General features: G+C 39.7%; 1 protein-coding gene across 8 annotated transcripts in view; it reads right to left on the bottom strand.

The window, feature by feature from the left end:
• magi1b (membrane associated guanylate kinase, WW and PDZ domain containing 1b) overlaps positions 1–14258 on the bottom strand; it is a 123052-nt gene that overhangs the window by 11372 nt on the left and 97422 nt on the right. For 6 of the 8 annotated variants that reach the window (XM_057362180.1, XM_057362181.1, XM_057362178.1 and 3 more), the window contains 5 exons: positions 9833–9864; positions 7960–8203; positions 4448–4539; positions 2814–3006; positions 1792–2094 (listed from right to left, as the gene is read on the bottom strand). In XM_057362180.1, coding sequence (XP_057218163.1) covers positions 1792–2094; positions 2814–3006; positions 4448–4539; positions 7960–8203; positions 9833–9864 — 864 coding nt within the window. The remainder of the gene's footprint in view (positions 1–1791; positions 2095–2813; positions 3007–4447; positions 4540–7959; positions 8204–9832; positions 9865–14258) is intronic. The other 2 variants (XM_057362176.1, XM_057362175.1) reach the window with 2 other exon arrangements.

The raw sequence follows: 14258 nt of genomic DNA, 5'->3' as shown, positions 1-14258 counted from the left end.
TGTTACCAAAATATTGTTAGTAGTTCACAGACTGAAACAAAAATGGCCATTTTACCTAAACACAAACCTATAAATAGTACATTTCAAAATCAGATAAAAAAGATTTTGCAATGATCTCTTAATTTTTTCTGTGGCTATATACTGTATATATATATATAGTATATTCCAGAGTCTATTATCGTAATATCTAATATTTGTACTGAAAAACAAGATAAAAATCCTAAATAAATCCTTTTTTGCAGTGTAACATCCACCATTTTGTAAACCTGGACCACTTCCACCCTGACAAAAGCACATCAGCAAATCTGGTGTGAAAAATAACAAATGTACAAATTGTTTCATACCATAGAGAGTATTATTATTGGCTTTTTTTTAAACAATCTCTGGGTCAGACCCTTGATATGGTTGATCTGTGGTAGGGACATTTTATGATTGGTTTTCAGCACGTCCATGATAAACCAGGGCTTTCATTTTCCAAAATCTATTTTACCTATTTTAACTGGTTTTATTCTGTGACATACTTTCAGCTGTTATGCTGTGCGAACACTAGGATATTAATGTTAATACACATTTCAGTATTAAATCAACCTGTCATTCTTGTTACTGTCACATTGCTAAGAAGTTTACGTATATGTATACTTGTGACTGCAACTCTAACATCTTTTAATGCTCTGAGGTTCTTGTTCCCTATTAACACTGTGACTGGCACAGTAGTTCAAGCGTTTCATCACCGTAGTAAACAAGAGCCAAGCACAGCTCCCTCGCTTCTATTCCTCCCAAACATGGATCTGTCGTTCTCTCTACAGTCACTACACTTGGAACAAAACTCCCACACGCGGTAATCACTGCGTCTGCCGGATCCGCCGCATGCTTACGTGATGGCTGCCAACAGCGCTATTGTGACTTTAAAAAGCAGGAACGTTCTGATGAACAAAGCCTGCAAACACGCCGTCTCATTCTCTATTTCCCATTTTACCAACTTGATTTCTCTATCAATTACAATTGTTCGAAAAATAATGATTAAAATATCAGCCATGGCAAGAGCTTTTTACATTTGGGTTCTTCTGATGAACCAAAACTAAAGACAGCCATCTTGTATAACAGAGATGTTGTTTGGCTTTGAGAAGTAGAGCAGAAACAGAGCCCCACCCAGAGAGAAGATGTACAGTAGTGGTATTAATATCAATCCCTGCTTAGCCAGACACTGTGAATTGCCTTTCAATTCATGTAAATTGCAGGATAAGCATAAAGAGAATATGCAGAAGTACCCACACCAACCAAAAATTAAAAACATCAATCAAAGCCATTCAGAAACCAAACGCTCCCAGAAGGAGCCGAATCTCTCAGTATTCCCCTTTTTATAATATAGGAGAGTTGTATATGAGGTCACTTAATTACAACATGCAAACTGAAATGAGCTTGTTTTGTCTTACCAAAGAAAATATATTTCTAATTAAAGCTGCAATCCGTAACTTTCTTGTGGTTAAAAATAAACAAAAATCCCTTCTTAAGCAAGTATATAAAAGATCAGTCCTAAAACCAGGTCTCCAGACCTCACACCTATTCACAATGAAAAGCTTAAAATAATCATTTTATGTTGAGCCGAAGATCTGTATTTTGTTTTAGTTTGATGCCATTTCAACCTACATGTGAAGTAACCTGCAATTATTTGTTTCAAACAGAGATGGCGATAGAGAGCCAAAAGTTACGAATTGCATCTTTAATGGGACATACATAAATTACAATTATTTTCAGCAAATTCGTTTTTGTTTACATTTAAAACAATCTTACCGAAAGTGGTGCCCGCCTCTGGCCTCGACACTGACGAAACAATGACGAATCCAAATCCCTCGTTCTCCCCACGTTGGATCTCCACATCATACGGCTGAATGGCGTTAGGAACCACCGTGTTGTTGCTGCCCCCTCCGCCTCCACTGCCTATGCCGCTGGTGGAGCCCGATCCGGAGCTGACCGTGTTGAGGGAGTTCTGGCTGCCCTGCGGCGTGCGTTTCTCCTCGGTTAGAGACGGGGCCTGTGTGCTGCTGTGGTGAGATGAGGCTGGGGAGGGGGGCATCTCACCGTCCACCTTCGCCACTGAGGAGGAGGAAGGTCGGGGAGGGTCAGGAGAGAGATTTACGATCTAAATGTCAAGGAGGAACCACTTAAGGTTCTCCTCGTCAACAAGCCTGACAGACAAAGCAATCATGTTTATGACCTATGCACCGACACGCTTCTGAATTGCAGAAGGGGGGTCATTTCAGCCTTTTAAATTGATATGAGGGCGGCTTGGTTGATGTTCATCATCGTCAACCACGGGGTATGAACGAGGCAGACGCACTTTTCGAGGAACGAGAAAATTGACTGCCCAAGCTGAACACAACAACACTTATCAGAATGACGGTGTATATACAGCTACGTGGAGTGGGGTTTTAAACCAATGGGATTTAATGGTGGGCGGGGCAATGGAGTGTGACGCCACTGTAACTGGTATCAAGCAACTGGCTCTTACAATGGTTATGCTGGGACTTGCATTTAGGTAGGATCGGTATAAAATATGCAGGGATGTGACGTATGGGCCCCAAACCGTGCACAGATGAATTAGGAAAGCATTAAGTCAGCAGGCGTATCCTCATTATAATGTGCCACAAACTCTCATTTAAATAAAGTCTGCCTGATAGGAATGAATAATATGACCACTAAACCCTGTATAACTTAGAATGCAGTCATGGTGGTCATTCATAAGTAACTATGCTAAAGTTTGCTACGCCTCATTTACAATGACTATAGATTGGTCTTGGTCATAAAATACGTACATCCATATCCAGTCTTGCGTCTCACAGTCAGGTTGACGTGACCCTGTTTAGCGGCTTGTTGCATGAGTTGAACGACCAGCTGATGGGATTTTCCCACAACAGCCGTCCCATCCACACAGATTAGCTCATCTCCCGATCGCAGACGCCCATCTTCATCGGCAGCTCCGTATTTAACGATGTGGCCAATATATATCTAAGAAAAATTTGAGATAGAGACAGAAAGCAGAGTTTTGAAAATATCTCACAAACAACAAATTCTTGGCATAGCTAAACTAAACACCAGTGGTTCAAATATTTGGCAGTCAGCATGTGGTCCGGCTTCACAGAAACATCTAAATTCCTCTGTTCATTTTGAGTCTAATGGTAGCGAGATTTTTCACTAACCAGTAAAATTATTGGAACGTTGTTCATATTCTCCACCAGCCGAGCAAGGGGCAGAAAAATAGGCAACTTTGTATTTTATGCTTCAAAATCAGTTCAAAGATGTAACTTGGCCTCACTAAAAGGATGAACCGGTGGTCGAAAAGATATTTTCTGACTGATTGAGGCTGTACAGCACAGATCAAAGCTTTTGTCAACCCACACGCTAACACCCAGCTCAGATGCTTTCACTGGGCACAGGCCTGGTTAGAAACTTGTCTGTAATGTGCTCGCCAGATTTCACATAGAAACGGGTATCATGAGCAAGCTGTGAAGACTGAAGCTAAAGCTCTGCCAATATTAGACTATTACATTTGGAAATACTTTGAATGCTCTATATTTGGTGTATGTTGGTAGAGGGCTTTTAGTATTGAGAAGCCAGAAAAAACATCTGTCTGGAGTTATATCCATTTAATATTAGAAAATTATTTTTTTATAAAAACTGTTGAGCAAACGGTCAACCTTAAGATCAAAGGTTTTCACCACACCGATAGGTCAGATGTCAATATTTGGTTAAATACCCATGTGAAGTAAAAGCATTTTATTTTTGTTTTTAAAGCACAGTTTTCATCAGGTAAGTGAACAGTCACATCCATACTGCTCATAAATGAAAATAAAAGAACTATTTTGTGGTTTCTAAAGAGCCATCTCTCTCTATTTGTTGGGTATTATTGCTTCTGGTTTGCACATATGAATTCACAGAAAGCCTACAAAGTATGCTGTCTCTCAAAAACATGTGCTTTTTTTGTCACATCCATGACGCATTCATTTTTCTCTCTTTTGAAATAGAAAACTCGTGCATAGACTGATATTTTCCTGATGTTTGGACTCAATCATCAGGGGTTTAGTAAAATATAAACAGATAGTTCAATATTTTGGTAATAAATACATTCTCTGCAAATTTATATTTAGCAAATTTAGTTTTGACTAAAAATGCTACATGCGTAACACTGGAATTGCCCAGTTAATGCATAGATGTCCATGAGCTTGAAAATATTTGAACCTTTTGCTTTTGCGTCTCCATTTTGTTTCCCAATTAAAGAAGTTCAAAAAGCTGCATGCATTCAAAGTTTGAAAGAATTAGCAAAGATGATATATAGCAGATCACACTGCACTGACTAAATCGACAAATCCAAAAAGCAATGAATTCACACACTAGTACAATACTGACGCAACACAAAACTGAGTACTAATTGGAATTGCTTTGTACTCACTGGCTCGCCAGCTTCATTCCCTCCCAGGATCCTGAATCCAAAGCCGGTATCTTTTCTCCACAGGAAAATATCCTGCTCTTGGTAATCAGGTACTGAAAAGAAGGAAAAATAGCCCGAGGCCATGATCAATTCACCTGCAGAATGACGCATGTGCTTTAGAATTCTACAGTAACTCTCTCACAATAGCTGCTCGATCAGAGACGGCAGAACTATTTCACTTCAATACCTGCGCCCACCTTTCACACATCTGGATTTATTGCTAATGGGTTCACACCTCGAGGACTTATCCCCCTTTAAATAACATAATGACGACGTACTATAATGACACCGTGGTCAAATGAATTTACATGGCCCAATTCGATTAACATATCCCATCTGGGAATGCGATAAAGCACAGACACATATGCTTAATTCTAAAATACAGATCAAGCGATGTGGAAGATGGAATCTAGAGGTCTTTGAAGCAGCTGTGCCCTTGAGCCCACAACCATCATTTGAGTGCTATCTTCACCACAGCGCTTCCATGTCAAATCAGTCGGGATGAGAAACAGCGGAGCCTCCCCCCCTCGCTTTCACATTTCAGGCCATGCAGACATCAGCAAACTGTCAGGTTTTACATTATTGACCCCGGTAGCTCTCCAGTGCAACACATGATGGACTGTCAAAGCACGTTTATGCCTGTTAAGTAATGTCATTTGATGTTAACTTTTATTTTTAAAGGTTTTTACTGTGGGCGACTAAGAAAAAAGTACACCCAAACATTCAGTTATCATTTATGACTTTGTCATCGCAAACCTGTTGAGCAAAGGACTCGCCTCTTCCAAGAGCACTTAAAGGGATACTTCACCCAAAAAATGAAAATTCTGTCATCATTTACTCACTTTCGAGTTGTTCCAAATGTGTATAAATTACAAAGATATTTGGAAGAATGCTTATAACCAAACAGATCTCATCACCCATCGACTCCCATAGTAGGAAAAATTACTTTATCATTTTTTTTGTTCTGTTGAACACAAAAGAAGACATTTTGAAGAATGTAGGACAGCAAACAGTTCTGGGGCACTTTTGACTACCATTGTATTATTCCTATATGGGAGTCAATGGGTGTTGAGATCTGTTTGGTTATAAGCATTCTTCCAAATATCTTACTCTGTGTTCTTCAGAACAAAGACATTTATCCACATTTGGAACATCTCGAAGGTGAGTAAATGATGACAGAAAAGTATCCCTTTAAAGGAACAGTTCACCCAAAAGTGAAAATTCTGTCATGATTTACTCACCCTCAAGTTGTTCCAAATCTGAACGAATTTCTTTGTTCTGATGAACACAAAAGAAGATATTTTGAAGAATGTAGAAAAGCAAACAGTTCTGGGGCACTCTTGACGACCCTTGTAATTTTCCTACTATGGTAGTCAATGGTGGCCAAGAACTGTTACAGGTTACTGGTTACAAGCATTCTTGCAAATATCTTTCTCTGTGTTCATCAGAACAAAGACATGTATACAGACAACTTGAGGGTACGTAAATCATGACAGAATTTTCGAGTGAACTGTCCCTTTATATCTTACAAATAAAACATTTTCTTCTTTTCTTCAATTCTCTGTGTACTGGCTATACTATTCTGAACGTTGTGACTGTAATTTTGTTTTACTGGCACTTCTCAAGATTATTGCCTTGAATACACAAAAGCATTTATTATTTCAATTATTAATAAACACAAAGACATCCAATAATGACAGAATACATTTTTGGGGTTAACTATTGCTTTAAAAACGGATTAAATTAGTGTCTGGCTGAAACATCTTGCAGACCGTCTCCAGTCAAACCGGCCAGGATAAAGTCTCAGGTAATTTACTGTAACAGACACAGGAAGCCGCATGGCTCCGGAACCATTCAAAATGGATCCTCCGAAGAGAGATCAAGCGCGGGCAAATTTCCCACATCGTTCGATCTCCATTAAGCTGCAAAAACGATTGGGGCCAGAGTCTGCAAGTTGTGCATTATGGCATGGATGGCCATATAGCATCCTACAACTTGTATTCATTTGCATTAAAGCCACTCAAAGCAACTCAGCCAGTCATCTTAGTTTGATCTTAGTTGATGGGCTTTTCCTGGACTGAATGTTCTCGAGCTGCACCGACCAAACATCATTAGTTTGCCTCTCAATTTACTCAAGCACTGTACTTGCAAAAACAAATATTGGCCGATCTCAGATGAAAACCTTGCATTCTGAATGCATGCCCATAATGTACTATTATGGACAATCCCACAATAATCTCTTTTAAGACACATAGTAACGAACCCTAATAAATGCGCAGACACTCAAAGTAAAACTTTCTCCATTTCAGTCTCTTAACAAAGGCTGAGAGATATTGCCGTTAATTAGCTCCTCTGCTCTGACACACATGAGAGCCGTATTGGATCCACTGTCTTGCTCCTCTACCAATTATACACACATTTGTCAAAAGATGTGTTTTAGAGCGCGCTGGAGCGCGTGAACGCGCTGATGGCAGGGTGGAGCGTAATTGGTCGGAAGTGCCTGGCGGTTCGCAGCGGCATCTTGCTCACGCCGAGCAAAGCGAGGCAGAGAAGGGAGGGAAAAGGCTAATGAATAGCTTTGGAAGTGGGAATGTCGCGTTCAACCAAACACGGCTCGCTGATCACAACAGACCACAGCAGATTGTAACTGATGGATAACGCTTCAGATTAGTTCTGGACAGTTCTTTAAATATTAAAAAAGATATGCTTTAACTCGAAATAAACTTAATTCAATATATTAAAATTATAACAATATTGTGTAATTTATCTATTGGCAGAAATGCAATATAATATACATAAATATGTCTTCAGAGGTGTATAAAGACCTGAAGCCGTTTATTACTTTAGAATGAGTTATTTCTATCTATATCGTGGGTCCCCTTGCATAGAATTCGCCATGTTGTTTCTACAGTAGCCCTAAACGGACAAACTGCTCTACGGAGCGCGTTTCGTAAATAAGTTATCTCCTTCGGCAAAGAAGTGAAAACGTGCTGACATCTTAGTTCTGTGTCAGCTACCGTAGTGCTTGGAAAGGGAGGGGTGGAGTGAACCATTGGTTGCAATTTATAACCTCACCACTAGATGCGGCTAAATTTCATACACTGGACCTTTAAGAACTAAGAAACTGTGAATATTTGAAGTCTGATTTATGAGCTAAATATGTTTTTAATGTATAGATTCAGTGTTCGAAATTTGCATCAACACGTCACTTAAATAAGATGTTGATATAAAATGATACCTGACTATATTATACACAGAGCAATTCATAGCAAAATCATAGTTTATCCGAAAGTTAGTCAACCCAAAGTCATTTATGCCACAGAGCCTATCTAAAACTTATATAATCAACTGAAGAATAGAGCATGTTCCCACAGTTACATCCACCAGTTTCCAATACCAACCAGACATGAAGAACAAAGACCCCAGTGATTCATTTCCCAAAGTGCCCTCCACCAGAATCCCATATTACTTACGCCTACTTTCATACATGCTCCTAGACTGAGCCCAGATTTTAAAGGGATCTGGTTTCTTCTGGAGGGTTCCGTCTACTGGGGGGTCCTGGGGCAGGCTGGGCAGGGGCTGGGACGGGGGAGGTGGGGCAGCCGACTCGTTGAGCATGGCCTGAGAGACGTGGAGGGGAGAATCGGTGTGGATGCTGCGTTGACTGGAGACACTGTGGTGGGAACTGCCTTGACTGTCTTTCCGTTCCAACTGCTGCTGTGGAGAAAGGATTGAAAAAGAGACATCAAAGTGTTACAGGATTGCTGGGATTGCACCTAGAAAAGAGTATGAAGTAATGTGCAGGAGAAAGAGTGCAGGAAAGTGTATGACATCATTAGTTTATTTACGTCATGTGCTAGCATTTATGTATTCATCCAAGAAGACAAGGATCATATCAATACATTCAATGACCGTTCAAGCACTTAAATGAAAGACTCCCTTCCAAATACCCCAAAACACAAAGGAACTAAAAATGTTGTCATTATTTACTCACCCTCATGTTTTTAAAAACGTAAATACAATAAGGATGTTACGCAAAAGTTACTAGTGACTGAAAGCACATTATTCATCACTTTTATTGTACGGACAAAGAGTAAAGTCAACATTTTGCAGTGTATTCTCTTGTGAAAATGCTCTTGAGCTGTAATGCCTTGGCAGTGCCTTACTGGTTTGTAACAGCATAAGGATGAGTAAATGATAACAGAATGTATACTTTTGAGTAAACTAGCCCTTTACTGTAAATGCAACATCATGATGGGAGAACATGAATGATCAGGTTTGGCTTATACTTGTAGAGTACAGTCATTACATGAAAAATGACATACCATATACTAAAACCTTGTGAAATCCTGCATATTCTTTTCACTTAAAGTGATCCTTCACCTAAAAATGAAAATTCTGTCATCATTTACTCACACTCAGATTGTTCCAAACCTTTATAAATGTCTTTGTTCTGCTGAACACACAGTAAGATATCTGGAAGATTGTCAAATCTCATCCCCCATTGACTCCCATAGTATTTATTTTCCTTACTATGGCAGTAAATGGTGGACGAGACATTCTTCCAAATTTATTCTCGTGTGTTCAGCAAAATAAAGAAATGTATACACGTTTGGAACAATCTAAGGGTGAGTAATTGATGACAGAATTTTTATTTTTAGGTGAAGTATCCCTTTAAACATTTTATTCCAACTGTAATTCTGCTTATAATATATACAGCATTTCTTTTCACTAAATATAAGGCCCTTTCGTCTACGTTCATCGCATGCTAGTTTTAAACCTCAACACACGCGTCATCCCTTTGCAGCAACTTATAAATCTGACTGTTTTCATATACAAAAGTATACAAATCCAACCACAATCCATCCAAACAACACAAAGGCTATTTGACAATCGCTTGGCGCTGAAAAATCACACAAGCACGGACTCCATTTCAACATAACTGAAAAACCCAAAGCTGCCATTTTAACAGAAGCCTTAAAACGATACTTCCCATGTCTACAGATGTGCTGAGCTCGAACTTTCAATCCATCATCAACGATCCAGTGCAAGCCGAAAGCCAAGCGAGATCAAAGACAAAACACCTGATTGCTATTCTTGCCCTGAAGCTCCAGCAGTGGAAACCTGCTGCCTTCGATGTTTTGGTAAGTCATTAGAGGCCCATTACAGGATGCCCACGTGACCAATAAATAAAATCAACCCTGCTCCCAGGGGATACCCCCCCACACACATGGTTTCACCCTACACCGCTCAAGAGCATTTGTGACAGATTCTCAGTCACAGCGTCTAAAATCAAACCAGTCCAATGATGTGAAGATGCACGTAAAAAGAAACATCTGCACTCACCAGTTTGGGGCTCTTCTTCGCAGGCGCCACCCCTACAGAGAGAAAAAGAAAGAGAAACGTTAAAAGTGTGAACACAAGATTTCACCTTCCCCACAGGCACAAATCTAAATGCAATCCCAGGACAACTGAATGACTCCACTCAGGATGCGTGCTGCAGCGGCAGCCCCCTCTCTCCATCCCTCCCTCGTTCCTTCACTCCGTCACCGAGTAAATGATAAAGAGGGCAGTGTGGGGCAACCGCATACGCGGACCGTACCCCGCAACCTCCGCTAAGCGCTCCCCAAGGACTTAAACGCACCGGACGCTGTGCACAAACAAGACGACACAAAGAGAGCGACACACACACAGACAAACAAATGAGACACAGGAGGAGGCTTGTGCCCAGACAGGTGCAAAGCTATTACCCATGGAGAAGGAGTCCAAGATACTGAACATTAAATTATAGGCAACGGTCAGTTCCCCTCTTACTGAAACCATCTTCCAACGCCCCTGCCCCTCGCGACGTCGCTGCCGAAGAATCCTGCATCTAGAGCCAGTCCTCGCTTCTCCTGTCTTTTGAGCTTCTTTTCACCTCTCCCTCTCCCTCTCTCCCTCTCCCTCTCCCTCTCCCTCTCCCTCTCCCTCTCCCTCTCTCTCTCTCTCTCTCTCTCTCTCTCTCTCTCTCTCTCTCTCTCTCTCTCTCTCTCGCTTTCTCGTTCACCCTCCCCCTCCTTGCTTCGATGTGCATCACCCTCGCTCTCCCGTCTTCTCTGTTTCTCTCTCCCTTCACAAGCGCTCTTGCGCTCTCTTTGCTATCGTATTCCTCCTCCAAACTCAGTTTCCCTCCCACCCCTACATGCGTGGATCTGTCAGCGTCCGTTTCGGATGCCTCCATCAGAATAGCTTCATCGGACAGACCACGCTTCAATTATGCATTTATATGTATGGAGAGTTGCGTGTTGTGCAGTCTAACGTGAAAAAGAAAAGAAAGAAACAGATAAACAACAAAGAAGATGGAATGTTTTTTCTGAGGCTAGAAAAATGAGCAGATTCTGTCTATTTTTAGCAGCTGGGTGTGTGTAAAGTCTGGGAAAAATATAATCTTATGAATTAGAATTTGAATGGAATTGTGCAGACCACACAGGATGTAAAAATTTGAATGACATGAAGTCAACGAAAAACTACATTTCAGTTCAAAGAAATTTAATAAAGTGGCAAAACAAAACAAAAATCATATGCCAAACAATCAATTAATAACGACATCAGCAGATGTGTTTTACATCAGTTGAGCTGAAAGAAAATATGAGAATTCTTTCCAGAATTTCTTTCACCATTATCCATAAACTAAAAATGAATTTCTTAATTCTAATAACATACTGTATATGAATTCTATATTTAGAATTTCAACCATCAAATATTAGTTATCCAATGTTTCTAGGATTAAGTTTTTCATGTTTTGTATTAAAACATACTGAAAATAGAATCTATAAATTCCTTAAATTCTGATTCAACATCCTGTAGCCAGAGAAATCGAATTGGAATATAAAAGGTATTATCATTTCAATTCTAAAAGGTGTTTGTGTAAGCATACATTTCACGGCATTCTAAGATCCTGTATCTAAGAATGTGAAAATGATTCCGATTCTGGTCTGGCCTGAAAAAAATAGGCTGTTTATTGTGAAGCAGTTCCCTTGAGATCAAGTCATCTGCGTGCGAGCGCGCCCACGGTAACACACATGCGCGCGGCGTGCTACGTTTTATCATGCAATTCACTTCAATACGCATCCACTCTGTACTTGACTAAACTCTCAAGACATTAAATCTTCCACCCTCCGTTTCTATTCCTAATTGACCTGCCCGTCATTCCAAAGCCCCGCCTCCAACCCTATCGTCAAAACAAATGCTGTCATCCTCTGCAATCCCCAGCCTCCTCCTCTCGACATCTTTCCCATCCTCTCTCCTCCCATCTCCACTTTAGGCTTTTAAACGTTAAAACTTTCTGCAACATCGCACCCTCTCTGGTCATTTTTATCTTTCTTTAACTATGTGCGTTGAAAGCCTGCTCACAATAGCTTGTTTGGACGGAGGAGGGAGGGTAAATTTGCTGTGTTCCTCGCCCACGCCGCTGACCAGAGGCAAGAGGACTGACCACCCTGTAACCAGTAGATTATATTTATCTGTTCCCAGTTTGTGCCTACATTACTTACGTAAGCTGCTTCTCAGAAGAGCCATATGAAACAAGAAACTCTGGTTATATATAACATTCTACATGAGTAATATAGATTTTACGCAGGACGCTGAAAACATAAAAAAGCAACCTTTCAACTGAATTAAATGTTTTGCTCCTTTTTATGAATTTACGATTTCGCATCTGTCATTTTCGTAATGTTTACCCTGCTCTAAATAAAAACGCACACAGTTGCACAGCAACAAGACTATTTTATTTTGGGTGAGAGTAAGAGTGGATCTGTGCGCCTCTGATTTTCTAACCCAGAGAGTGTCTGGAGGTCATTGCTTACAGAGGAGAGATGCCGCCTAATACCCTGTAATCAATCAATCCATTTTACTTTACTGGGCGCATAATGGCTTTATCTGAATCCCATAAAGCAGCGCTGCCAGCTGAATGAAAAGCAAACAAAATGACCAATGCATTAAAAGTGGATGACTCTTATAGCGATCGAGCTGCTTAAATTCTGGAAACTATTTCAAGTTGTGCTCTTTGAGGTTGCTTCAAGACTCTAAAGGAGATCGCTGCAATTTCCGCCCCTGCTTCCTTTGAGCAGGACTGACATCATTTGAGGTTAAAAGATTCATTATTTATTTAGAGTCTTGAGCTAAATGGCGAGGAAGCAACTGCTGACCGACTTCAATGACATTTCAGGTTTGCACTGAAAAATGTTTTTAAATAATTCAGCTCACTTTTGCAAATATGATGTTATATAATGTGAATATTTATTGTCAAGACTTTGTATTGATATGCAGCTCTCTGTAGTACTTCATTGTGATTGGTCAGTTGTGGCATTCAAATATTTTTCAAGTATTCAATAATAATGGATTATTCCTAGTAAATAAAAAGAAAAGATTCATACAGGCCTGCTAAGGTTGATACATGTTGGTGTTTTTTAATATGTAGCGCTAAAAATAAAGGCTTTTTAAATACAAACACCTATGTGAGTGCCTGGATGTGGAACCTTCTTTTCCATTTACTAGGAAGAATTCATCACTTCTGAAGCCCCGGTGATAAAAAATATTTTTGTAGTGCCAGATGCGCTTTGTATTTTTGAGGTTAAATTCTATAATTGAATGTTGTGGACAGCAGATTTCCTACATGTCTATTTTACGCGTCACGTTTTTTGCAAAACACTTTCTTCTCACATCGCAAAGTGATTTCAGCATATAAAATTATGAATCAATATTTCATGAGCATTTATTTATTTATTTATTCATTTCATAAGTAGCCCTGTAATAAGCAGGGAAATGTAAGCCAGGAATTATTGCAATAACTGCTGGTTATTTTAGTTAATTTAATTTACTGACAATAAAATGAAGTCGATTATTTTATCAAAAGTTAAGGCTAGTTGGGCAGCACACCAATATCACAAGATATTGGTATTAGGGATTTCATAATATCAGATTTTCACTACATGATTTTCATGATCAAACAAATTCACTATAATGAAATTATTGCAATATCTAATTAATTGTTTAAATATATATATATATATATTATTGGTGGAATTCATTTTTATTTTGTTTATTTCTCTTTTTTTGAATCACACCATCACAATATCGATAATTATGTTTTTAATATCACGGTTGACCTGTCCACAAACCGCAATCTTTCAATACAATCATGTGTGCATGTTTATTATTGCATGTACGTCTCCAGCTGACATGGGCCGCAATTGAATGTGACAGGCCATGAGGTGATGTTAAAACGGCCCTGTGGTTACACATACACACAGAGAGAGCACGTTGATGTCTATTTTTGTCTTTCGCTTGTGTGTATTCAGTAGAGCTCCACAAACATGCCAATCAAAAATCATTCAAGTGTAGTACATAATGAAAGATTAAGATGCAGACTGAGATAAAAACATCTGTCTGTCTGTCCTCCCTGCCTGCTGGCATTTGTTCTAGAATGTGTTGCGTGCAAGACAGACCGCTCCGATTTATCATTTTAACAGGAAACCCCACTGCAAAGTGCAGCAGAGCATCGTCATGGAAACAAGGTGTGAGATCATGTGATTGGTGGGTTCTTTGCTGGGCAGTCGATAAGATGATTTGTTGTGGTCTTCTTTACAGTGTTTGCTTGTAAAGCCATTCATTTGCTTTTTTGGACAAGCAAAATTAATTCATCTTAAAATGAAAAAATGTCATCATTTAATCACCCTCACGTCCCTCAAAAGGTCATGTGGTTTCAAAAAACATGAGGATGAATAAATGACAG

Source organism: Triplophysa rosa, linkage group LG20, assembly GCF_024868665.1.
Source record: "Triplophysa rosa linkage group LG20, Trosa_1v2, whole genome shotgun sequence".
Classification (NCBI taxonomy): domain Eukaryota; kingdom Metazoa; phylum Chordata; class Actinopteri; order Cypriniformes; family Nemacheilidae; genus Triplophysa; species Triplophysa rosa.
Note: the sequence above shows the minus strand (reverse complement) of the source record. Positions and strands in the feature narration are given on the sequence as shown.